Raw genomic sequence first — 25,846 nt, 5'->3', positions numbered from 1 at the left:
ATGGCAACCCGTTAACGATGTTCGGGTTAACACATTGCTTAATGGATTTCAGTAAATCCTGTATTTTACTGAACGATATTCGATGTCTTAAAGAGGATCGACGTGCTAACCGGTAATTTGGCTCCCTCTTCCAGAATAATCTGAGTTCGGAAACAATTAATGGGGTTCTCTACTTTAGGTATTGCTTGAGTGAGTGGCAACTCGCTGTTGGTGGCATTTATGTATTGCCGGGAAAGTGCATCGGCGACAAAGTTTTCTTTACCGGGTTTGTAGTGAAACTTGGGTGAAAACTCCTCAATAAAAGCGCGACTCCTATTCATCTTTGCATTTGGGGTTTTATCGGACAGAGCGAAGGTGAGTGGTTGATGATCTGTATAAATGTTTAAGTGTTTTACGCCGTACAAATAGTTACGTAATTTTTGTAGGGCCCACACGATTGCCAAGAGCTCTCTTTCATTGGTTGCATAGATTTCTTCTGTCTGAGACATAGTTCTCGAGATCATGGTGATAGGTCTGCCGTTTTGCGACAAAACAGCGCCTATGGCATGTGAAGAGGCGTCCGTTGTCAGATCAAAGGGCTGCTTGTAGTCTAGGTAAAGGAGCAGTACATCCTCTGATGCAAGAGTCTTTTTAATTCTACCAAAGGCGTTAAGTGCTTCTTCATCTAATGTTATTTCGATTTTCCGGGATTGGTTAGCACCGATATTTCCATTTTCCCCACGCGAGTATTTTGTTAGGGGCTTTGTAATCGCAGCGTAGTCCTTTACGAATCGTCTGTAATAGCCGGCCAATCCCAAGAATGAGCGTAAGGCTCTCAAGGATTTGGTGACAGCGAAGTCCAAAATGTCCCTGACTTTAGCGGGATATATCTTTATACCTTCTTTAAACACTGTAAAGCWCAGAAATTCGAGGCTTTCCTGAAAAAATTTGGATTTGTCAGCGGACACCCGCATGTTAGCGGCATGAAGTTTGTGTAGTACCTGGTCTACGTCCTTTGAATGTTGCTCAGCACTTTCTGAAAAAATTATCACATCGTCCACGTAGACATGGCATATTTTACCGATTTCTTCTCTTAATACGTCATCGATAGCCATCTGGAAGATGCTGGGCGCATTTTTTAAGCCAAAAGGGAGCCTACAGAACTCGTATTTGCCGTTATTGACTGAGAATGCTGTTTTTTCCCGATCTCTTTCAGCTAACATAATTTGGTGGAAGCCGGACTTTAGGTCTATTGTTGAAAAAAAACCTGGCATTTCCAATGTTAGCCAGAATTACAGAAGTATCCGGGATTGGATACTTGTCACTAACCGTTTTGCTATTCAGTTTTCTAAAATCTATCACGAGTCTGGACTTCCTATTGCCATCTTCATCGACGCCCTTTTTCTTACAACCCAAATCGGATTATTATAAGGAGAGCGGGATGGTCTTATTATACCATCACGCAAGAGGTTCGAAATCCTTATTGACAAAATCGGCTGAAGCTGTGGGGTATGGGTAGCTTCTCGAGTAAACCGGAAGGTCATCGGTGGTCCTTATTGCTCCAATGATATTGGTGTTATAGGGTAGAGCTTCATTGGGGTCCGCGAAAACTTTAGCGTGTTGTTGCAATAATTTAAGAATATCCAACTCGCTCACGTTTGTTTCTATTAATTTATTCACGTCCGGGCAATAGTGATAAAAGAGCCTTTCCTGTCCACCTTTATAACCAAGAAGACCGTTTTTACAATCTATTTTACCGTTCACTTCGTTTAATAGGTCAAAACCTATGATACCGTCGAAAGTGTCCAGGTTGGGTAGGATAAAAAATCTAGAATTTTTGTTAAAAATGTTGATGGTACAATATTTGTCAATTTCAGTGGTGCAGTGGATGGATTTGGCTGTGAAAGTGCGGTTTGCGGGTTTGATTCCCTTTAGATCGTTGAGATATCTTATGTAATTCTTCGCGGCACCAGTGTCGATAAGGAATTTTATATCTCTTCCCCCGCTTGTCCGTTCGATGTAGGGTAAGAGGGATTTTGCCCTAAAAAATTCACCTCGTCATTTGCTTCGTTTTGATATTCGACTGTTTTAAATTCTTCATAAACCTCGCTCTGGTGGTAGTTATCATTATTGTCATTATTCCAATATTCTCCTTTAGACTCATCCTGCTCATGGGTAAGGTTGTTTATCCTTTGTACCTTTGGTAGTACCTGCTGGCCACTCCCGTGTGGTCTTTTCTCTGGCCTTTCCCTACTAAAAAAATGTGGTAACTGTTTTCCGAAGGTTTGAGTGGTGTTTCGGTTGGACAAGCCACTGGGGTTGCCAATACCCGGACGAGGAGCCCTTGGATAGGCTCCTTGATGGACCCTCTCATCATTCCTGTTTATTGGTGGGGGTCCATTTTGTCTGAACCTTGAGAGCGATGGATCTACATCCATTGGTACGACCCTTTGTGCCTGAGTTTGTCGCTGTTGGTCAGGCCGAATCGTTCGGTATTGTGGTAAATATGAAAATTGGTTGGGAGCCTGAATTGTTTGCCTGCTAAAAGACAGGGCAAACATTGACCTAGCTTGATTTGATTCAAGTTCCTGTGCTAAAGCTAATACAGAGGGGAGATCGCTAGGCCTGGAGGAAAACAATATRTCGCACAAAAGACGATTGAGTCCTGAGATAAAAACACGAAGAGCGTCTTCGCGATACTTATTATTGAGTGATTCTATTAGTGTGGCATTTCCACCATGGGTCATAATGGTTTTGTTAATTATTAGGGTCAGCTTCCTTTCAACCTCATCGTAGAATCCTATCACTGAAAGTTTACCCTGTCTCAAAGTGGAGAGTTCCTGCTCTATCAAATGGATAGGCCTCTTATCGGCGTAGACGAAGTCTAGCCGTGAAATAATTGCATGAAAATTTAAAATGGTGTTAAAGGWMGACAGAACACCGTCTGCTGCGCCTACCACCWTATTCCYGATGATGCCCACGGCTTGGTAGTGCCTAGAGCTACCCTGGAAATTTTCAAAMACYTTATAGGCAGTGTGCGCGGCTTGCCTCCAAGATACATAGCGGGTAGGGTCGCCCTTGAATTCTGGCATGGTTTTTACCAGATCCAAAGATTCGTCACACACTACGTTTGGTTGGATTGTGACTGGTTCACATTGGACGACCTGGGTTGGAGTTTCAATTCTGGCTAACCTGTTTGTCAACTCTTCAATGCGGGTCTGGAATTCCTGCCTTGAATGTTCCGTTGCCGTACGGATTGCGGTATTAAGAAGGATCTGGAGGGTTTGAGAGTCCATCGTTTAGAATTTAAAAAAAATCTCTGATTTTGTATTTGTAATTGTATTTATTTTAACAATTTATCAAATTATCTGATTCGATTACTATTTTACTCTTGAATGGAATTCTCAGAATAGTAGCTGCTGAACTTTCTACTTACATAAATATTCCCATGTTAATTTGTTCTCGGTCTTCAGTGGATGATTGATGCTTGATTATTGACCCTCGAAACGCCTCTGCGGGGCTTGATGATTTATTGATGATTTTATTGTAGTGCTTAACGTTCTTATCTACACGTTTCGCAAAAAATTTTTTGGTAATTTTTTTACTGTAGTACCTTTATGGTGGCAGTGATGATTTCACTTAAACAATTTTCTCGCAATGCTTGGCGGTTTATTTATTGTGGCACCCCTATGGATTTTTAGCTCATAATATTTGGTGGCACTTCTGTGGTGGCACTGATGGTTTTATTTAAAATTTTAGTTCATAAATGGCACTTCTATGGTGGCACTGATGGTTTAAGAAATAATATTTGGTGGCACTCCTATGGTGGTACTGATGGTTTAAAATTTTTAGCTCATAATATTTGGTGGCACTTCTATGGTGGCACTGATGGTTTTATTTAAACTATTAAGGAGGTGGGTCCGAACCCACGGCCAAACTCGCGTGTCCTTTTATAAGGATTTTTTCGTTTGGGCCCACGTTGGGCGCCAGTAAAACAATTCCTTTAGAATTTTAGTAAATTTTATTTCCCTTGGTAATCCCAAGGGCAGCCGGTCTCAGCGGAAGAGTTGAAATAACTGACTACATAAGAGCGACGTTAGCGTCTAAATACCTACACTACTTTGCCCTAACTTTAGTTGCTGCACGTTATTGGCCGAGTGACTGCTTATTTGCTTACACTAGCAACTGTTTACCCAATTCTTTGCTGCCTTGCGTTTATTTTGTTGTTGTCACGCGCAAGGCTAAAAAGTGTTCGATCAGCATACTGGCCGGATGCATACTTAATGCGGTATTGAGTTTTTATTAATGTGCAGACGCGCCGTCAGCAAATTCGGTACAAGTGATATTTTTGCCGGATGTTTGGTTACCTGTGCTAACTTATATACCTAGTGCCAGACACATGGACATATGCCGGACAGTAGCCCGAGTCGCCAACCGGTATCTCTGGCCAGGAATGTACCGCGACATTAGCCAGTACGTACGCCAGTGTAAGTCCTGCCAGAATTATAAAGAAGGACAGCAGAGACCTGCAGGGAAGATGCTTTCACAGGTGCCACAATAACCATTTGCCACAGTCTGCTTTCACCCCCACCAGATATGGGCAGCAGAATCCTGGATGAGGGATAAGGCCACAACCACAACCACGACAATTGAAGGACCCTAAGGCATTTTTTTACTTTTATACTTTGAATTAAAATATATTATTATACACTGCTAAGGTATATTATAAAAAACAAAAAAAAAATAATTTATATGAAAAAAACTGAATTTATGTGAAAAACAAAAAGAACACAAAATTTAACTGTAATTAATTGGAAAAAAACATGAAACAAGTTTAAAATAAAAAACAAAAMAACGATATAAGATATAAAATGTCGATAAACTTATTACCGTAAATCTTAGAATTTTTCTTGTTTAAGCCAAAAGACCATTGTAAACACAAATTTGTGGTGTGTGAGAACTAAATGTCTATACAGAATTTAGTCCACACAAACCATAAAGGCACACGCTATTGTTCACAACACAACGGAAAGACCACGCCACTTCTAGAAACACAAGAATATGAAACGACAACAAGAATGCGGTAAAAACACGGCACGCAAGCAATACATCGGGATAACCACGGAGACGGAGAAATCATGCAAGCAGACGAAACAACAACAAGCATGCATACGCAGCGGTAAAACCACGCCACTGCCAGCACCACACGCCATCCCTGCAATACACGCTATCCTAACGTAACATGTTGCGAATGTATTAGCATGTAGCTCAGGCTTGGTTCAGTCAGCACGGGACTGTGACTACGCACTGAGTTTATCCTCTAGCAAGTCTTGCTACCCTGTCTTGTGAACGCCATCTGCTAAGGGTGAACTTTGTAGTGAGTTTATCTTCTGACCAACTCAACCTTTAACATCGCGGTCGCTGACGCAGTCTTCCGTGGTCCGGTAACTTTACGCAACAAAAGTGGTTGGACAGAATATCGTCAGTGAAGCCAACATGAGCGGCAGAAGTAGTTGAGCGTAGTCGTCGTAGCACGTCGCAGGATATCGTCAGCGAAGCCCACGCGAGAGCCGGTAGAAGTAGCCGAGATTGATCGCCGTGGTACAGAACAGCAAGTCGTTTAGTACCCAGGAGCACAGCGGAGCGGGAAACGATATTGCCCTAACAGACCACACGGAACCGTTACCCTGACAGCACTTTCCTCGAGACAATTTTGAAACTTTAATTATTTTATATAAGTTAAATAAAATAAAGTACGATTCGCAGAAGAGCCCCAGTGTTTACAAATTTATTGTAACGAACCCTGGACACGGCGAGGATACCTCAGCAAATTATACTTGTTAGAAGCAGGGGCAGCAAAAAGCTTCGTTACAATWTGAAAAATATTACTGCCAAAGATAACTCCCTTCCTCCACAAAAATAATATAATACCAACGCAACAATTCGGGCTTCGTGCTAAACACGGCACTGTAGAGCAAGCATATAGAATTTCCAACGAAATCAGAAAAGCATTCGAGCACAGAGAGTACTTTTCAAGTATTTTTCTAGATGTGGATCAGGCGTTCGATAAGTTCTGGCACGAAGGCCTTTATTGAAAATCAAAAACGTTTTATCTTACGAATTGCATAAAACTTTGGAGTCAAAGTTAAAGTGAAGACTTCATATCAGAAAAACGAGTAATAAGGGCTGGTGACCTCAAGGTAGGGTGCTAGGCCCAACTCTGTACATAATATACTATATACAGTGGGCATTAAAACAGCTATTAACTTATTGACATTCATAATACCGAGCCGCACCCCCAAGTGTTTCTTCTGACTTCTCAAAAAAATAATTAGCCAATGTTACTATGCCAGATGTTACTACCATCAAATTCTTCTTATTTACGGGCGAAGACACCGCTCACGCGATTATAGCTAAATTAACAACAGCGCGCCAGTCATTTCATCTTTTCGCTACTTATGATGACCTAGCCAGGGTAGCTGCTGTCTTTTGATTCGCTGAATTAGTCAATATCGTCGTATACCTGAGTATACGATGAGCTGTACACATCGTTCCATCGAATACGATATTCGCAGTGGCCAATGCCATRCAATGGACCATAAATCTTTCGCAGAACTTTTCTCTCGATAACTCGAAACGCCGACTCATCAGTTGATGTCATCGTCCAAGCCTCTGCAGCATATAGTAGGACGGGTATTATGAGCGACTTATAGAGTTTGGTTTTTGTTCGTCGAAAGAGGACTTTACTTTACAATTGCCTACTCAGTCCGAAGTAGCACCTGTTGGCAAGAGTTTTCCTGCGATGTATTTCCAGGCTGATATTGTTGATGGTGTTTATGCTGGCTGCCAAATATAACTTCAAAGTTATGACTATCAGCAGTGACGTGAGAGCCAAGTCGCGAGTCTTGCCCTCGTTCACTGTCAGACCCATTTGCTTTGCTCTCTTGTCCAGTCTAGAGAAAGCAGAACTAATGGCGCGGGTGTTCAGGCCAATGATATCAATATMACGCTGAGATCACGCTGAAATTCCAATCGTTGGGAATGCTTTCGTCCGACCATATTTTACAAAGAAGTTGATGCATGCTCCTTATCACTTCTTCGCCTCTGTGGTTCAATATTCCGCTTTGTTGTTCTTAACTATTCGAACCTCTTCATGGTCGGACAGAGGAACGTGTGCTCCATCGTCATCGATTGGGGAATCGGTTTCGCCTTCTCCTGACGCTTKACGTTTACTGCCATTCAGCAAGCTAGAGAAGTGTTCCCTCCAGCTTCAGGTATCGGTGATTAGATCACCTTTAGAGGTTCTACAAGACTATGATCCGGTCCTGAAACCTTGTGTAAGTCGCCGCAATCTTTCGTATAGTTTTCGAGCAGTACCCCCATCGGCCAGCTTACCTTTTCATACTCACGCATTTCGGCCTCCTTCTTTTTCAGTCTGCAAATGCGTCTCGCTTTCTTCTTCAACTTTCGGTATCTATCCAAGCCCGCAAGTGTTGGGGTCCACCGTAACGTAGCGAGGTAGGCAGCCTGTTTTCTCTCCGCTGCGGCGCGGCACTCCTCCTCGTACCAGCTGTTTTTTTGCATGTTCCGATAACCAAGGTTTCGGTAGCAGCTATACGTAAGGAATTAGAAATGCCGTACCACAGATCCCTTTTAAGGAGTTATTGACGAATGCCCCCAGAGAGCAGGAGTCCGAGCCGAGTAGAAAATCGTCCGGCTGTCTGTTTTGATTGCAGCTGCTCAATGACGAACCTTCCTTGTGTTTGTTGACGTGCGCTTTTTGCTGCACAGAGGCGGGTGCGAATCTTGGCTGCAACAAGACAGTGGTCCGAGTCGATTTTAGGAGCGTACGCACGTCTAGAACACTGGAGACGTGCCTTCCGTCTATCCCAACGTGACCGATCTGGTTGCGATATTTTCGATCCGGAGACAGCCAGGTAGCTTGACGTATTTTCTTGATCTAGTAGCATAGATAACAATATTATTAATTATATAAAAAAAAAGAAAGGAAGATTTTATTACATTTTTTTAAATACGGCTTTCAGCTGTGACAAAAGCAATAACGCACCTGAAATTGAAGAGTTGAAAAGTTCGGAATCTCGACGTTTTACTGCAAACTTTATTCAGTAAGACTTTTTAAAATTTTCTTTTGGAGAACATGGTCCAAAGAAAAATCGTTCAATAAAATTTCATAGAGATATAAAAATTTCGAGCAAGTATTTGAGATAATTTGATTTGATCGAATTTCTTTGTTTCAATGCTGAAAACTTAAAACTGATTCTTTGTGTTATGTAAATCAATATTTATTTTTTGTTATTTGAAATAAAAGACTCAAAATTTTGAAAGAAAAAATCAGAACAAATGTATGCAAAAAAGTGTTTTCTGGGGAATACTTTTCTTTTCGGTTTAACCTGCTCCGACAACTCATTTAAAAAGTGGTTATCGCGCTTTGTGTGAGTGACTGATAATATTGCAAGTTAATGCAATCATAGAGATCTCCCCTATCCCTTATAAAATTCTAAACTCTTGTATTGACCAAAATGTGCAATATTTTATTGAAACTAATAGCGCAATTCAGTCACTATTTGAGACATTTTGTCTCAGAGCAGGTCACAGAACAAAACTCCTGTTTGCATTTTGATTATTCTGACAAGTTACTTATGGGGATCATCACAGATATTAATCGATTATAGTGGGCTTTAATCTTTCACAAAGTAAATAGGTACGATGTCATATTAAATGTTTTAGACCGCATTTATCCAGATATTTTGATATTTTTGTAACGTTCTCGAGAGACGTAGTTTTCAAAAGTGTTGTAGGTGTTTGCTTATCGAAGATAGTCCTCCTGATTCCTGTGAAATGGTGGCATTCGTCGAGCAGGTGATGTACTGTTAGTGAAGCCCCCGGGCAATGTTGGCAGTAAGGCGAACTGGACCGATTGAGAAAGTACGAATGGGTGGCTATTGTGCGCCCTAAACATAGGCGGACAAATGATTTAACATCGTTACATCGACAGTTTGGTGGATAGGTTGGTTTGCTCCTATCTGGGTTATTTAAGTGTATTGGTGCTGGATGTGTCTTGGTTGTGTTGGTGTGCCATCTTATATAAGTCTTTATTCTCAAAGAAAGTCAAACGTAACGAGCGGTTCACTAGCCGCTAGTTTAGCGCGTTTATCTGCCAGTTCATTCCCGCGTATGCCGGCTTGGCCTGGAATCCACATTAGTTTTATGTTGGCGCTGTTTTCAGCTAATTTGCTCCGGATGCAAGAAATGATGTTAGATTTATTCATAACATTTAAGACCGCTGATATAGTTGATTTGCTATCTGTACAAATAATTGCTTTCAATTTGGAATTTGAAGCGAAAATAATAGCGTTGAGGATCGCTGCGGCTTCTGCTGTGTTATCGGAGGCGTAGCTTGGCAGGATTCCAACCTTAATTGGTGCTCCTTTGTCGTCGACAACTGCGAATGATGTACTTGTCTCGGTTTTGGATCCGTCCGTGAAGATTAGAGTCCATTCAGGGAGAAGAGGAGTTGTAGACTCAGCAAAGAGTTGTTGATAAATGGCGAGATTGGTGTGACTTTTGTTGAATTTCTCCAAGCTTAAAATGTACGATGTATGCTTTATCTGCCAGGTAGGAAATACTTCTCTCTGCCGTAGTGATGGCATGGTGATTCCAAGCTTTCTGGCGAGTTGAAATTGTCGATTTGCGTCCAGGATTAATTTCCCTTTGGAGGTCCGATTTTACTGTTTCGTAAAGAGTACTGTTGTGACATGTAAAAAGCTTAGGTATAAGTTTCATTAAATTAAGTTCGAATCTCTCTTCGATTGTGGGTAAGCCGGCTTCCACTAGGACGAATTTGGTGGGCGATTTTGGAAGTGCTTGCGACAAATGTGGAAATTTTTGCATTTATTTACAGCGACATTGGCGCCCGAAGATTCGGACCATATATTGAGATCCCTAAGAATATTTGTGAAGTCCCGTTTAGCAATATTTAAATCTTTCAGTTTACCGAAAATCAACACATCATCAGCATAGCAGATATGATCAATATTTATATATTTATTAATTATATGGCTTACTTCATTAAAAGCAGCGATAAAAAGGGATACAGAGAAGGGAGACCCCTGGGGTATTCCGTTATGGAGAGTAAACGGGTCTGACAATGTGTTGTTGACTTTGCAGACGAATCTTCGATTTGTGAGAAATGACTGAATGAGTCTTAGAATATGGCACCCAATGCCCCATTTTTCGAGTTGCCGTAGTACAACGTGGACTCCAACCCGATCGGAGGCCTTTTCGAGGTCAATGCTAAGTGCAKAGAGGTGGTTTCTGTTTGCTAAGGCTGAAGATGCAGGTGCTTTGCCCGTCATTGTAAGCCAATTGCTGAGGGCTCATGGAATTTTTGGTTAAGGCATGCCATGAATATAATTTTTGGAATGGGGACAACAACTGCGTGCTTCCAAGCCTAAGGAAACGTACCTTGGCTTAAGATGTTGTTATATAATATTAACAATATTGTACTCATACATGGGGGTAAGTGTTGAAACATATTATATGATATTCTGTCAGCCCCGGGGGTTCTCCCACTTAGAGAAGATAGAGTTGATTCGAATTCAACGTTATTGATCTTGCAGTCGGTTATGCCAGGAGTTGTAGGGCGACTCTTGGAACTACTGTTGAGGCATTTGTTCTTCTCTGAAAGGAAAGTAGGGTGGAAATTTGAATCGTGTGAATAATTGGACCAGTACTTTGCGAAGTGATTCGCTACTTGCTTGTGGTCAACGATAGGGCCATGTGCTCTATTAATTGAAGTAATATGCGATTGAGGATTAGTGCCAGAAAGTCGTTTAATATCGGACCATGCTTTTTTTGGATTTGTTTGATGATTAATGGACTCGGAGAACTTGTTTAAGCACTCCCTTTTGAGTTGTTTGAGTTTTTTCCTAAAGATCGCATTTGCCTTTTTGTATAGCATTAAATTTAAATTTGACCTTGTTCGCTTATGCTCCGTCCAAAGAAATCTTTTTTCGTTTCGTAATTGAGACAGTTCAGAGGACCAGTGGGGCCCGATCTTTTTATGAACTTTGGGATTGGTTTGTGGAATAGACAGATGGGCTGATATGCGAATGGTTTTTGTAATTGTGGCAGCTTCCCTGCTGATATTGGGAGTGCAAGGACGGTCCGCGCAAAGTCTGGAAGCAGTCGTTCCAAACATGTCCTAGTTAGCTTTTCCTATAATAAACCTTGGCTTCTGTGGGCTTTTAGAAGTGAAAGGAGTGGAAAGGGATGTAAAGATAGGGTAATGATCACTGCCATGCAGATGGGAAAGGGTGTTTGTCGTTAATTTAGGTGCAATGTTAGAGGAACAGATTGTAAGGTCTACAGTGGTGAATGTTTTTTGTGTGGAAAAGTGTGTTGGTTTGTTATCATTCAGTATAATAAGGTTTTCAGAGAAGATTAAGTCTTCAATCATAGAACCCCTGATATTTGTGGATATCGTCCGAAAAATATTTACTAAGTCGCTGCCAGAAAAATTTTGTGAAGGTGGTATATAAAGTGAATAATTGAAATTGGAAAGATAATGAGATTTCTATTGCTATTGTTTCTATATTTGAAGATATAGGGATTTGTTTGTGTGGTATGGACTTCTTAATTAAAATGGCGATGCCTTGCTTGCTAGTTTGATTTTGAGGCAAGTTGTAAAAGTAACTTTGGTATTGATTAGGCGCCGCCGCAGACTTGCCCGCAGCAAGGTTAGTTTCCTGAAGGGAAATAAAACTTGGAGCGTATTCTTTAATTAGTATATCCAATTCGTGAAAGTTGTTGTAGTATCCGTGCATATTCCACTGTAGGATATTAAACATTATTGCTAGAAGAGATTGCTAAGGAGGTGTTTGTATGCTATGTTGAGAGTGGTGGATACTTAGTGATCGTCTACTGACATGATCAGAGCATTGTTGATGGCTTTGTCATCTGAATTGTTTTGCGTGAGACAGAGATTGATAACGGAGGTATCAGTTGTCTCTGTTGAGAATGCAGGTGAACCTGCGTTATATTGATAGGAGTTGGATGAACGATAATGTTGGCGAGAGTTGATTCGAGGTTTAGTTGTGTGTGTTTGAAAGACTGTGGAACAGGAGTGAAAGTGGAGGCTGAGCTATTGCTGACTTGTTGATTGCTGATGTTTTGAGGTGAGTTTTCCGGTGGTGAGTTGTTGGAAGAAAGATCGCGTGAAGTCGTAATGGGTGATTTGTTGACTAAAAAATGTGTTSGTATATCAAGAGAATTGGAGGTTGACTTAACGTTACTATTTGACAGCTGTGCTTCTCTGGCAACTACGGCGAAAGAAGTGTTCAATATTGATGGTGATTGTGCTTTCTAGAGTTTAATTGCTTCTCTCATGGAGCATTTATTTTGACATTTTATTWTTAGTATCTCCTTCGTTTGCACATATTTTGGGCAAGTGTTGGCAGAGGATGGGCGATCTCCTGAGCAGTTTGCACATAGTGTGCGCGTGCAAGGTAAAGAATGAATAGGAAGACTGCAAGAAGCACACACGGGAGGTTTATTGCATCGTTTAGCGGTATGCCCAAGCAGTTGGCAAGATTTGCATCGCATTGGGTTGGGGTAATAGGGTTTTACTTTTGCACTTCACCAAGATACTTCTACCTTTTCAGGTAACTCAAAAAGATCAAAAGTAAGTAAAACGTGGGTTGGGGTAGTGGTACTCCCTCCGTCCGCCTAGTAAATTTGTAAACATCGACTACACCTTGTCTTTTCATGTTTTCGTTTACCTCTTTCTCGCTGACATTGTTGAGACAGGSAGCAAAGATTGTACCTTTCACGCTATTGAGGTTGTCATGGTATTTCGCTTCAATTTCACATACACCAGGAAGTTTTTTCGCTGAAATAAACTTTTGGGCAATTTGGTTATTTTTTACCAGCAGCAGAAGATTGCCAGCATGCAACTCAGAAATTTAGATGATTTCTTTGCTAATAGCTTCTAAGGCTTTGTGGACAGCGAAGCAAGAATACTTCGAAATTGGCTTGTTTGAGTCCGTTGCATTAATGAAATAGTTCGGGTTTTCTTTCTTGGCCTGCGGCAGGTCAGAAAAGTTGAGGGGGGAGTAGGTGGGTTTCTTTCTTTTTGGCTGGGATCCAGGGGCAAGCAATGTAAACCTGTTATCCCCAAGGTTGGGCGGCCCGGGGGCCATATTAAACAAATTTTCACACTTGATGCACTTATCTGCAATACACTTATGGAGTGAAAGAATACAAGAAGATTTTTAAATGTCAACACGTGTACGTATCCGAAAATGTACGATGCGCAGAATGTCAACAATGCGTAAAAAGCTTGTCGAAAACAGCGGCCAGCTTTTAAAGCTCTGCGTTCTTGGATTGCTAATTGTGTCTTACGTTATATTCGCTTCGATGAACCTTTCACAAAAATCTATAGCAAATGTGTTTCTAACTTGTGGCTGCTATTTCGTCAGAAGAGTTTGTAATTATTATGGGTTTCGCTTCTCTGCAGCATATTTATATTTTGCCGTTGAAAGTTGCTGCTTCACATTAAATATTTTTGTGGTCGTATGCAGAACAGCAAAAATATATTAGACCTAAGCTGATACGACATTCCGCGTATGAGTTCGCGCAAGAATTTTTTTATCTCTTGCACATATTAACAACCTTGGAACGCAAAACTTGTTTGGTAATCAGCAGATCGATACCAAAGTTGAAACGCGTTTACAGTTGTACTTACAAAAAGGCCGCTTTACATTGCGGTGTGGTGGTTTAACCCCTACATGCCTTGAAAAATCATAAAAAAATTAAAGAGTTATGACTTTTATTAGGAAATTTTTATTATCATTTTCGGTTTTACAACTCAGAATTAGCTAGAAACAATATACAATATCACAGTCGCAAAATGACTGTATAGCCCTTATAGAGATTTATAACATGTTCAACTTATTTTTACAGTATAAAGCCTACATATATGAATTTATTAATTTTTCGAAAAACTTTTCTTTCTAGTACATGAATGGGTTTGGATCTTACTTTTCGTCAGAAGATAAAAGATGCTCTGGCTCTTTACCCTTAGGTCAAAACTCTCCACAGAACTGTCCTTATGGTTTATATGCGGAACAAATATCAGGAACTGCTTTTACTGCTCCTCGTAAGGAAAATTTAAGATCGTGGTTATACAGAATACGTCCTAGTGTATTGCACGAACCGTTTAAACCTTTTATTGGTAAAACGGGACTAAATAACAATTGGAATGAACAACTTCCAAATCCCAATCAGGTAAGAAAACTTACTATCATAAACTTTTTAAATAAGGTAAAATCCAGAAAACATTTAAAAAGTGCTTATTTATTGTCCTCGATTTAGAAGAGCGGTTCTAATAGAAAATATTTTTTTTGTAGGGAGAGTAAATTCTAAAAATATCTGATATCTCGAAATCTTGTCATACGCTTAAAATACAATACACGTCAAATTTGAAATCAATTAAATCGTAACATTTTTATTTTAGTTACTTATGAAAACTTTTGTAATTTTTGTGAATATATTTTGCTAGTTAATTTTTAAGTTATTAGAATGTTATGTAAATTTTGAATATATTAAGTTTAATTAACCTAGAAAATTTGATTATTAAAAATAATGTGTGTATTACAGATGCGTTGGAAGCCTTTTGATATGCCGTTAGACGACGTAAATTTTGTCGAAGGTTTACACACGATATGCGGTTCAGGGGGTGAACATAGTCATCATGGCATAGCAATACATATTTACAGTTGCACTACTTCCATGGAGAAAATCGCTTTTTATAATAGCGATGGTGACTTTTTGGTTGGTAAGCAGAATTTTATAATTGGATGCCTGATGAACGCACTCCAACTGTGATTGGATTAAGTCTACAAATGGTTAAAAACGAACAATAATTATTATTACTGAATATAAATAGTCATAAATTTAATGAGCGAATCGCTTTTTATGTACTTAGGAAGTACTTGTTTTACAATGATTAACATTAACAAATTTTTGGAAATTTCTATTGTAGTTTCCCAATTTCAGTCATATATATCATTTGAAAAACTTTTCTGCCGAATCCTCATATCGATCATTGAAAATTACCATGTTTTTTTATATTCTTGCAACCTTTTGCTACAGAGTATAATAGTTTTGTTCACCTAACGTATTACCTAAAAGGTGTAGGTATAGATGTAGGGTTATTTACATACACTCGTGGACACGCAAACCTTACCACTATAATTTCTTAAATTTTTTTCGGACTTTTTCGTTCGCTCGGGATTTTCTTCAACTTAATTTTTTTATGTTTTTAGTAAGCCTAAGTAAACTAAATTATATTATCTAATTATAATTATAGTTTTTAATTTATTACGTTTAATGGGTAAAACACAAATTAGGTTTTCTGTGCTATACAAAAGCGGGCGATTTTATTGTTTTTCACTTGATGCACCGACTAATCTTCGTGTTAAAAAAAAAATATTAATTTTAGTTATAGTGTAAATGAAATGAAATGAAAAAAATTAAATGAAAAATTTTGTATAGCTCACTATCTTTCAATTGATTTGTCTATATCTTAATGTGCTTTGATTTTAATTTTTAATATTTTTGATTAATAAAATGTCACTAACTTATTTCCACTGACATGCCCAAAACAAACGCCAATAACCGAAAACTATGCATAAATATATGAGTAAAACTCTAATTTGTCACAGAGGATCGCAGTAGAAAATGGGCGTCTATGGGCAAAAACTTTGAAACAAACAGCAAATTTGCTGAGTCTAAATCTTATAAGAACTTCTATCGATTGTGTGAAAATGGAAAATCGAAGGGTAACCTCAATCACTCCCCATACAACGGTACGGTATATCTAGTACTAAAAACGCGATAAATTTAACGAAAAAGTTTTTTGCTTTCATATATAAAACTATGAGAATTGTTAGTCGTATACATAACTAAGTGATCAGCTCGACGAGCTTAGTTGAATTAGGCATGTCCGTCTGTCTACTTATGTATCTAGGCGAATTAGCCTATCAGCTATCGATCTGAAATATTGCTCGAATTGATTTATGAATGTGATAAAATTTACTTACATTTATTTCTACAAGTATTAAAAATCACGCGTGGAGAAATTAAAAAAAACTACTTCCTAACAGTCTGTCAAAATCTAATTTTACAAATATCGGTTTTGCCGCCATTTATTTAGGTAAGCACCATACAAAATCTATGAACATGAGAAATTTTTGATAGTAATTTTCCAATTTCGCTATTATTTAGGGTCGGTTATATTTGTTACTAATCACTCTTAACCATCGATAAAACTGAAGAAAAGAACTTGAAATAAATGAAGGAGTTACAATGGATGCGTTTTTATCCAATGCAATAAGATTTCAGAGTCTGTCCAAAATATATTTTTTCGAATCGTCGATTCAACATTGGCGCAATTCGTGACCATAATTTGGCAACAAGATGTGCTGCCGAGAGCTCGAGATGCGGAAGAGACGTGGTCATCAGTGAAACTACTCTAGATGTAGCGTACATTTGACACCACTAGCATATTGGCTTTGTATGTCTGTATATGCAGCATTCGTACACTTTTATTGAAGCGTCAGAGATGACATGTATTCAGGATAGCTCTCTTTTACGTACCGAGGAATTGATGACTGCTGCAGTAGATTGGTTTAGAAATTTTGCCAGCAAGTGTCCAGATGCAATGGAAACTCATCCCAATCTAGTTTTCGGATCTAAAGCTCTTTCAATAAGATGTTTGCTTTGGTAACTAGTGGGGCTAATAATCCAAGAGGATCGAAAATTCGGGCATATGCTGACAGTATGTTTCGTCTGCGAGCTAAATCATTAAAATTGGCATACAAAACAAATCGAGCAAATCTTCTTTCGGAAGCCTTTCGGATTCCTAGTGTTTTAGTTGAGTTTTTCGTTGAGACTTAATGACTTTTCAGTGCAATTACTGTCGAAAAATTTTAGGGTGGTTCAAAAACCACTTCGTTAAGATGAATTCGGCCATGTTTAATATTTTAATTACTTCACTTCTTATAAAATCTAGAGACTCAAAACTTTCATATCCTGTTAATAAATCATTAACACAAAAGTCTTTTTTAATGGTCAATGAAACGAGATGGTATTTAGTTGTATTAGCATTGCTGAACATTTTTAAACACTCAGTTGCAAGATATGGGCAGTAAGTGACGGTGTTAAGTAGAAAATTCTGAATTTGCTCTGAGGGATGCTCTCTRCACCAAATGATCTGATAGTTTCTGTCTTATTCATGCATAATTATTTGGCGGTACATTTTAGTAATGTCCTCTATTAGTGCATACTTATGTAAGCGAAAACGAAGAAGAGTTGAGTATAACTCTTCTTGGATGGTTGGACCTACCATCAAAAGTTCATTTAATGAAATTTGAGAAGAAGGTCAACACTTAATTTTGTTTTTGTGCTTTCGGACCTCACTGACGCGGAATGAAATTGTGAGGCTCATTCGGGGTCTTAATTTAGTACATTTGAGCTTCGCTAATTCGGCTGGCAAATTGGATTTTGATGCTTCTGCTATTTGAGCAATTGTTGTTTTTGTAGAACAATGCTTCAATTTTTTGTTGGTTACATATTCACATTTGTACGCATATGTATGTATGTATGCATGCTTATGTATGATTTGTTCGGAAGTGTATACAAATATATGTATGTACATATAAGTATATATGAATGTATGAACAAGCAGATTAATGCGCGCACATGTAATATGTATAAGTGATAAAACCATGATTTGATTTTTTGAACGCGCACATGCGTATACATATGAGCAAATAATAAAATTAATATCATAGCCGATATATGTATGTATTTATTATTGTTGTGATAAATTCAATTTTTATTACTACTATTAGTATAGTATATTATGTAAAAATCAAATAAAATTATTGAATATTCAAGTGAAAATTTACTGTAAATAGTACTATGCATGCATTCATACAAAATTATACTCATATCATAATTATTTTTACATGTCAATATGGAAATGCCGACGGCAAAACGCAAAGGCATACATATTGGCATACACTGCGAAAGCAATCAATTCACGAAAGATGAAAGGCAAATTCCGGGAGACTTGCGCTCATACAAATCGATCGCTCGTCTTAACAACGAAGACGACGCCGTGAATTATCCAGTGGAATTTCTGAAATTCTTTGGAGAGGCTTGGTATGCCACCGCATTATTTGCGTTTCAAAGTTGAGTCTGTCGTTATTATGTTTAGCAATCTTCTTGCGCCGAAACTGTATAATTGAATCTGACTGCTTGATTCTACGAATTCCTTTGAGTTTTAACGATTTGCCATTTTAGTTCAAGTATTCCGTTTCCAGTAAACATTGCATTTGAGATGACAATCAACAGGACACAAGGATGGTCGCATAGAGTGTGGCAGAAATTTGGAAATGCTATCATATGTTTTTCACATGGCCAGTTATATCCGTAGGTGGCATGCTCACGAAATGGATAACCATATTTTCTGTACACCGGAACAGAAACCTAAAAATGTTGTTTAACAAGCTGCGTTACATTGGAAAAAATTAAATGATAAATTTAACTTTCTTTTCATTTCAAAGTACATAATTTCACGCAGAATAACGGGGTCAGCTAGTAGTTACATATATAAAATTGTAATGTAAGGGAAGTATGCCCACTTAAGTTACTTTTGCACCTGGCTGTGCTCGGATCGAAAAGCCACCAACCAGATCTGTTATGTTGTGATAGATGGAAAACACGTCTCAAATGTTTTAGACGTGCGTTTTTACTCTTGCAGAACCCCCAGAGGTGATCTACCGACAGAGGCCTAGAGCATACTAAAATTATGGAGGGAACACTTCTCCAATCTGCTGAATAGCAGTGAAAGTATAACGTCAGGAGAAATCGATTCCCAAACTGATAACGATGTTCGAATAGCAATTGCTCGTCTTGAAAAACAACAAATCGGCGCCGATGGTTTACAGGTCGAGTCATTCAAACACGGCTGCGAAGAAATGATAAAGAGCATGCATCAGCTTCTTTGTAGACTAAGGGCCTAACATGCCTTAAGATTGGAAATTAAGTGTGCTCTGCCCAAGTCACAAAAAGGGAGAGCCCAAAGTCTACGCCAACTACCGTGAGATTATGCTCCTCAATATCACGTATAAGATTAAAGCCTACAGTCAATAAACTTATTGGAAGTTATCAGTGTGGATTTAGGCCTGGCGAATCAAGAACTGGCCAGATATTCACCATGTGCCAAATCTTGGAAAATACCTGTGAAAAGAGAATCGACACACCACCTCTTCATCGGAAAGCTGCTTTTGAGAGCACGAAAAGGAGCTGCCTTTATGCGGCTGTGTAAACTGACTTTACCGATGATATTGATATCATTGGTCGTAACAACTGCACCGTTACTTCTGTTTTTTCCAGAATGGATAAGGAAGTGAATCAAATGGGTCTGGTAGTGAACGAGGGCAAGACGAAATATCTCCTGCCGTCAAACAAACAGTTGTAAAATTCTCGACTAGGCACCCACGTCACTACTGACAGTTATAACATCGAAGTCGTAGTTAATTTCTTCTATCTTGAAACCAGCATACCAGCAATACCCACAACAACATCGACCTCGAAATCCAACGCAGAATATCTCTTGATAACAGATACTACTTCGGACTATACGGGCAATTGAGAAGTAAAGTCCTCTCTCGGCGAAAACTCTCTATCTTCACTAAGTTTAAATTAAGACGTAAGATCTATGTACACTTTCCTAAGTCACTATGTCCCATTTAGCTCCAAAATATTGATATATTCCAATATACTGCTAGGAGCGAAGTGAACTCCATTTCGAACATATATCAAAAGGCCTTTATCCTGCATCTACATATGCAGCCCATTAGCAGGTGTTCTAGAACAGGTGATTTGCACAAGAAGCCCATGTTATATTAATGCTTCTTGAGCTTATCGTGGCAAGTTTAGAATGCGACAAGGAACCTGAGTTTTCCCGTTGGGAGGATGATTACATAGTTAAACCTTATAAGGTTGCGACCACCGATTAGCAACTTGAAATGGCCATGGAATTGTTGCCAATACTCGCCTTACCTACTCCTTCATCTTTGAGGCGCAGCTCTTTTATGGTAAGGAGTACAACCGCGATGAATGGTTCAGGTCCTACCATGTTGATTAGGGTGGGTCGATTCCGGAATTTCTTCGATTCGGGATTTCTAATAGTGCGAAAAAGTTGCCTTCGTACTTCCTGATTCCAATGCAAGATCAGCTCGTATCTGGCGAACAGTTTGTCCTACGACCATGAAGCCATGAACAAATGACGTGACAAATAACTTTTGTTTTATACATTTTGCCATGAGATGCGTATTTGAGGCGCTAGGTAGACAATTTCACGATTTTAGGCGAATTTCCGAAATTTCAAGGCCGGAGTTGGGGTTGAAGATGCAATCCGATCTCAAAACAAAAAGTTGCATTGGAATCAGGAAGTACTAAGGCAACTTTTTCGCACTATTAGAAATCCCGAATCGAAAAATGTCCGGTATCGACCCACTCTAATGTTGATGGATGCTGCGGAGCGAGCGAGCTCATCAACCTGTTCATTCCCAGCCTTATCATTGTAAAAGGGCAACCATGCAAAACTGGGTTAGGATCTGATAGTCTGTTCAGTCGTTCTACAAAGTCTTGCAGCAATAGATAATAAATCTCGCATGCAGAGATCGCTTTTAGTGTATAGTGAGTATAACTTATAATTGCGATAGTTGCATTGTATGTTTATCTCTACGCACTGACTTATAGCAAAGACCACTGCTTGGAATATGCTCGGAGAATTACTCATAGGTATGAAGAGTTTGGTTCGTGGTCCTGCGACTCTTGCGCCAATTTCGAGCCATTGGAGATCGTACTATCCCTAAGCAATAGCTCGATAGTGTAATCAATTCATTTAGCTTTACTGCTAAGGGTAATCTTGAACTTCCTGAGGAAGTTTACATTTTTGGTAATGCTATCCTTTTGGGAGAAAAGCCAGTAGTATCAAACGACATAAGTCCTTCATACGACGGGATGAGATTACCTTAGTTGTACCAAACTTTTTTGCTGTCATTTAAAGCAGTGTGCGTTTGGCTACGTGGCTTATTACTAGGTGAAGACGTTTGAATTTAAATATCACCTTAAGTGCTGCCGTCGAACATGCCGCCCAAAAATTATTACCATGATGCACTATCATGATGAACAATCAACTAACAGTCTTTGGCTTTCTGAATCAGGATTTACCTGATCGATTGCACACCACTTACACTAGCCGACAATTTTGACATTTTTTTTTCTGCTCTGAAAGCAAACTTGTTTTTTTATGTTGCTTTGATAAGGTACATATATAATTAGAATAAGAAAAAAATTGCTAGGTCCAGGTTAAGAGAAAAATAAAAGTAAAGTTTTTGCAAAAAATTTATTGAATATTACAAATTTTTATCCCTCAATTTATATTTTCTTGTACTTTTTTGAACTTCCGCTGTATTGGTAGTCAGGATTATCACGTAAACATATCCAGCAATAGTCTGCCAGCATGCTAGAAGTCCATTTGCCTTGATACCTTTTCTCCATACTCAATATGTCTTGGTGAAATCTCTCCCCATGTTCATAACTGACTGCACCTAAATTGGGAGGAAAGAAATCCAAGTACGAATGTAGGAAATGTATTTTCAGGGACATGTTACACCCTAAAGCCTGAAAATTCGTCAATAGGCTTGATATGAGTTCTTCATAATCGGGTGATTTGGTGTTACCCAAAAAATTTTTTGCAACCTCAACAAATGAAAGCCATGCTTTTTTTTCTAGCGTATTTAGTTTAGAGACAAAGTTTTAATCCTTCATAACTTGTCGTATGTCTGGGCCCACAAAAATCCCTTCTTTTAATTTCGCATCACTAAGTCTCGGAAATATACTTTTAAGGTATTGAAAACCTTCTCCCGCTTTATCCAAAATTTTTCATTAAGCCTAATTTTATATGAAGAGGTGGCAATACAATATTCTCGGGTTCAACAAGACGAAGATTAGACACAGTTTTCTGATTAGGTACATAGTCTGTTCTTTTTGGCCACTCTTTTTGGATATAGTGTTTGSTTCGAGCTCTGCTATCCCATCCGCACATAAAACAGCACAATTTTGTTTAACCAGCTTGCATACCTAGTAACATCCCACAAAAAACTACTTTTAAATCAGAACAAATTTTCCAAGAATGTTTATCATACTGTTTTTTTATAGTAGATTTTTGATATTTTCATAGGTTTCTTTGATATGTACTACATGCGCTAGAGGTACAGATGGAAGTTCGTTACCGTTATGTAACAAAACCGCCTTCAAACTTATTTTCGATGAATCAATAAATAGTCTCCACTGATCAGGTGAATAGGTACAAAACATTTTTTTCATAAGCCCATATACATGCAATAGACTAGATCGTTTTCCTTTTCAAAGAAATCCACAACACTACTACGTCGTTTCCGATAATTACAGATTCTTGTCTCTGGATGCAATAAATTCCACTGTTTTAGTCTAGAAGCTAAAAGTTCTGATTTCTCTTTTGGTAAATAAAGGTCACGAATCAGATCATTAAGTTCGCTTTGAGTTATCAGATGTGGCTTTGTTGTTGAACTTGTTGGTGGTGGCTCGTAGTCATCGYCGTCAAAATCGGTGTGGTCGGAAGCATAAACATCAACACTACTTTCTAAGCCACAACTACCACGAGAAGTTGACGGTTCATTAGAAGTTGAGGTCGTTGGAATTTGTAGGGTAACTTGTTTTGACATAGACGACACATCTGGGTACTTTATAATATTTTTAGACGTCGACTTCATTCCAGTAATGTTCGTTAGACAAAAATAACAATCATTTACATGATTTTGTTGTTCTCGCCATATAGCTGGCATAGTAAACAGCAATGGTGTGTGAGTACCTGGGAGCCACCATACGAGGTACCGTGAACATCTTGAACACAAAAAACTCGGACTCCAAGGTTTACTTAGACTTTCTTCAGCGCCGAATCCAAAGTACGAACGATACGCTAACAACAGTCGCGGCGAAAACTTCTTCGAACTTGAGCGTGGAATAAAGCCTCCACACAGAGAACAAAATAAATCTGGCAAATTTTTACACTTTCTGGACATTATATTAAACGATTTAATGCAAAAACAATGGGAAACAACTGAGATGCGCACGAGTTAACGACGTAAATGAAAAATGTCAAAATATAGCAGGAATAAATAACGCTTAGACGAGATAAAGACGTCTGAATGTGAAAAAAAAACAATTTTTAAATTGTTGAACAGGTATTTTTTTAGTCATTAAAAAAAAATAATATTATCGTAATTGGACCTAAGGATTTTTTTAATGTTATTTTTCTAATGATATACATACTAACAGGAACCAAACTATATATAATTTTTATTTCAGAGCAAAATCCATTGTCGGCTAGTGTTATTAGTATCTTTGACCATATTAGTCATCTCTACCTCTCTTCCCCCAAGGGTTAGGTTACTGAGGCCGGGCAAAGACTATGGTCGTATGCGAGGGGGTTATATGCAGTTCAACCTAAATGCAACACCTTTTATCCAGTTGTTAACCTCTTTGTACTAACTCGCGGAGAGTGTCCTCAAATTTGCCTCTGCTATAATAATATTGTCATCCAAATACACTTGAAAGCGGATCCCATTGTTAGTTAGCAGAAGTAGTGGGTCGTGCTCTGCGGGGCCCGTAACAAGTGGGATATCACTCCGCCCAATGGGCAGCACCTTGATGTGTCGAGATGAATCTTGGTATCCCCAACTATGGTTTCGGCTATTCTGATACGCAGTACTGCTTCTATCCATCTACATACCGGTGCTTCCACAAGATTTTTCTTCAGTGCTCCTTCTAAACTCGTATGAGACGTGTTGTCAAAATCATCTTCGATGTCTATGAAGGCGCATAACATTACTTCCCCTCATTCCAGTGAACTCTGTATTCCCGAATTGAGATGCCTGCTCCGTAAGCACGCTAGTTAAAATGCAGGGGTGTAACTTTCAGCGCCTTAGACCTTATTTAATAATTCACGATCTTCTCCATATTTTTAATAAGAWGGAAATTAGACTGAATGCCCATAAGGATTTTGTCAGTGGATATGCCTTCCTTCTTACTTCTTCTTTTTCTGTTTTACTGGCGTAGAAACCGCTCACGCAGTTACAGCGCGTCAGTCGTTTCTACTTTTTGCAATGAGGAAATCATTTGGTGATTGCRAGCGAAGCCGGGTCCTTCTCCACCTGGTCTTCCTCTGCTTCCTCCTTCGAGTGACCTAGTCAGTGTTGCTGCTGTCTTATAATTTGCTGAACTATGTCAATGTCGTCGTGTATCTCATTCAGCTCATCATTCCATCATATGAGATATTCACCGTGGCCAATGCGCATAGGACCATAAATGTTCCGCAGAACCTTCCTCCGAAAACTGTTAATGTGGAGTCATCAGCTGTTGTCGTTGTCCATACCTCTGCACTATATAGCAGACCGGGAATAATAAATTCCTTATCCAATCTGGAAAAAGCAGAACTAACGGTGCGGTTGTTAAGGCAATGAGGTACCTTCTCTGTTTAGTTTTGCAGCCTTAGTCTGAAACCTCGTTTGGTATCTAACGGCTCGGGAAGATCCCTCCCAGTCTTGACAGCTTTTGGTGTGGATCAATGTTAGCTTACACAGCCGTATTGTGACGATTTTCTTTTCTTCAGACGGGTAGCTGCTATTCKGTCTTATTCATGGCCGGCAATAGAGCGTCTGCTCCATCGTCATCAATTAGGGAACTTGCTTCACTTCCATTCAGCAGGCGGAAGAAGTGTTACCTAGTTAATTTTAGTATGCTCTGATCATCCGTTAATTGCTGAAAATGTGTCTCGCTTCCTTCTTCAATTCTCAGTATCTATGCCATCACTCACGTGTTGTGATTGATCATAACGATGCGATGCGGTAAGTAGTCTGTTTTCTCTCCCCTGTAACACGGCACTCCTCGTCGTAGCTGTTCTTTTGCATTATCCAAAAACCAATAGTTTCGTTAGCAGCTGTACATATAGAGCTTGAAATGCCGTCCAACAGTTCTATAATATCGTGTTGCTGACGAGTGCTCTCAGTGCAAGTCGAGTAGAAAATCGTTCGGCTCTCTTTTGTAATAGCAGCTTTTCGTCGTCAAACCTTCGTATGTTAACGTCTGCAGTCAAATAGCTCCTGTATCAAGAATAATATACAAGTTGTTGGTCGCTCGCCAGAAAGATTACAAACTAATTTGTTTGCGTCCAGCTTGAGGCCTGTGGCCTCCATTTTTAGCTGGTCCTTATCCTCTTCGTCTTCTGCGCTGCCCTCTATTGGGTCACTTCTTTTTCTTCTTGATTGGCGTAGACACCCATTACGCGATTATAGCCGAGTTAACAACAGCGCGCCAGTCGTTTCTTCTTTTCGCTACGTGGCGCCAATTAGATATTCCAAGTGAAGCCAAGTCCTTCTCCACTTGGTCCTTCCAACGGAGTGGAGGTCTTCCTCTTCCTCTGCTTCCCCCGGCGGGTACTGCGTCGAATACTTTCACAGCTGGAGCGTTTTCGTTCATCCGGACAACATGACCTAGCCGCCGTAGCCGCTGTCTTTTAATTCGCTGAACTATGTCAATATCGTCGTATATCTCGTACAGCTCATCGTTTCATCGAATGCGATATTCGCCGTGGCCAACGCGCAAAGGACCATAAATCTTTCGCAGAACTTTTCTCTCGAAAACTCGCAACGTCGACTCATCAGTTGTT

The 25,846-nt window shown here is 39.3% G+C and overlaps 1 protein-coding gene across 1 annotated transcript in view; it reads left to right on the top strand.

Moving 5' to 3' along the window:
- Positions 1-278: 278 nt before the first annotated feature.
- The window catches only part of LOC108976543 (homogentisate 1,2-dioxygenase-like), a gene marked incomplete at its 3' end in the record, with an annotated part of 35,128 nt that continues 9,560 nt past the window's right edge, over positions 279-25,846 (top strand). Inside the window, 3 exon segments of the mRNA XM_018945740.1 lie at positions 279-354; positions 14,017-14,286; positions 14,659-14,836. Coding sequence (XP_018801285.1) covers positions 14,020-14,286; positions 14,659-14,836 — 445 coding nt within the window.

Source organism: Bactrocera latifrons, unplaced genomic scaffold, assembly GCF_001853355.1.
Source record: "Bactrocera latifrons isolate USDA-ARS-PBARC rearing strain unplaced genomic scaffold, ASM185335v1 scaffold_777, whole genome shotgun sequence".
NCBI classification, from domain to species: domain Eukaryota; kingdom Metazoa; phylum Arthropoda; class Insecta; order Diptera; family Tephritidae; genus Bactrocera; species Bactrocera latifrons.
The sequence above is the reverse complement of the archived record's forward strand: the minus strand, read 5'-3'. Positions and strand labels throughout refer to the sequence as shown.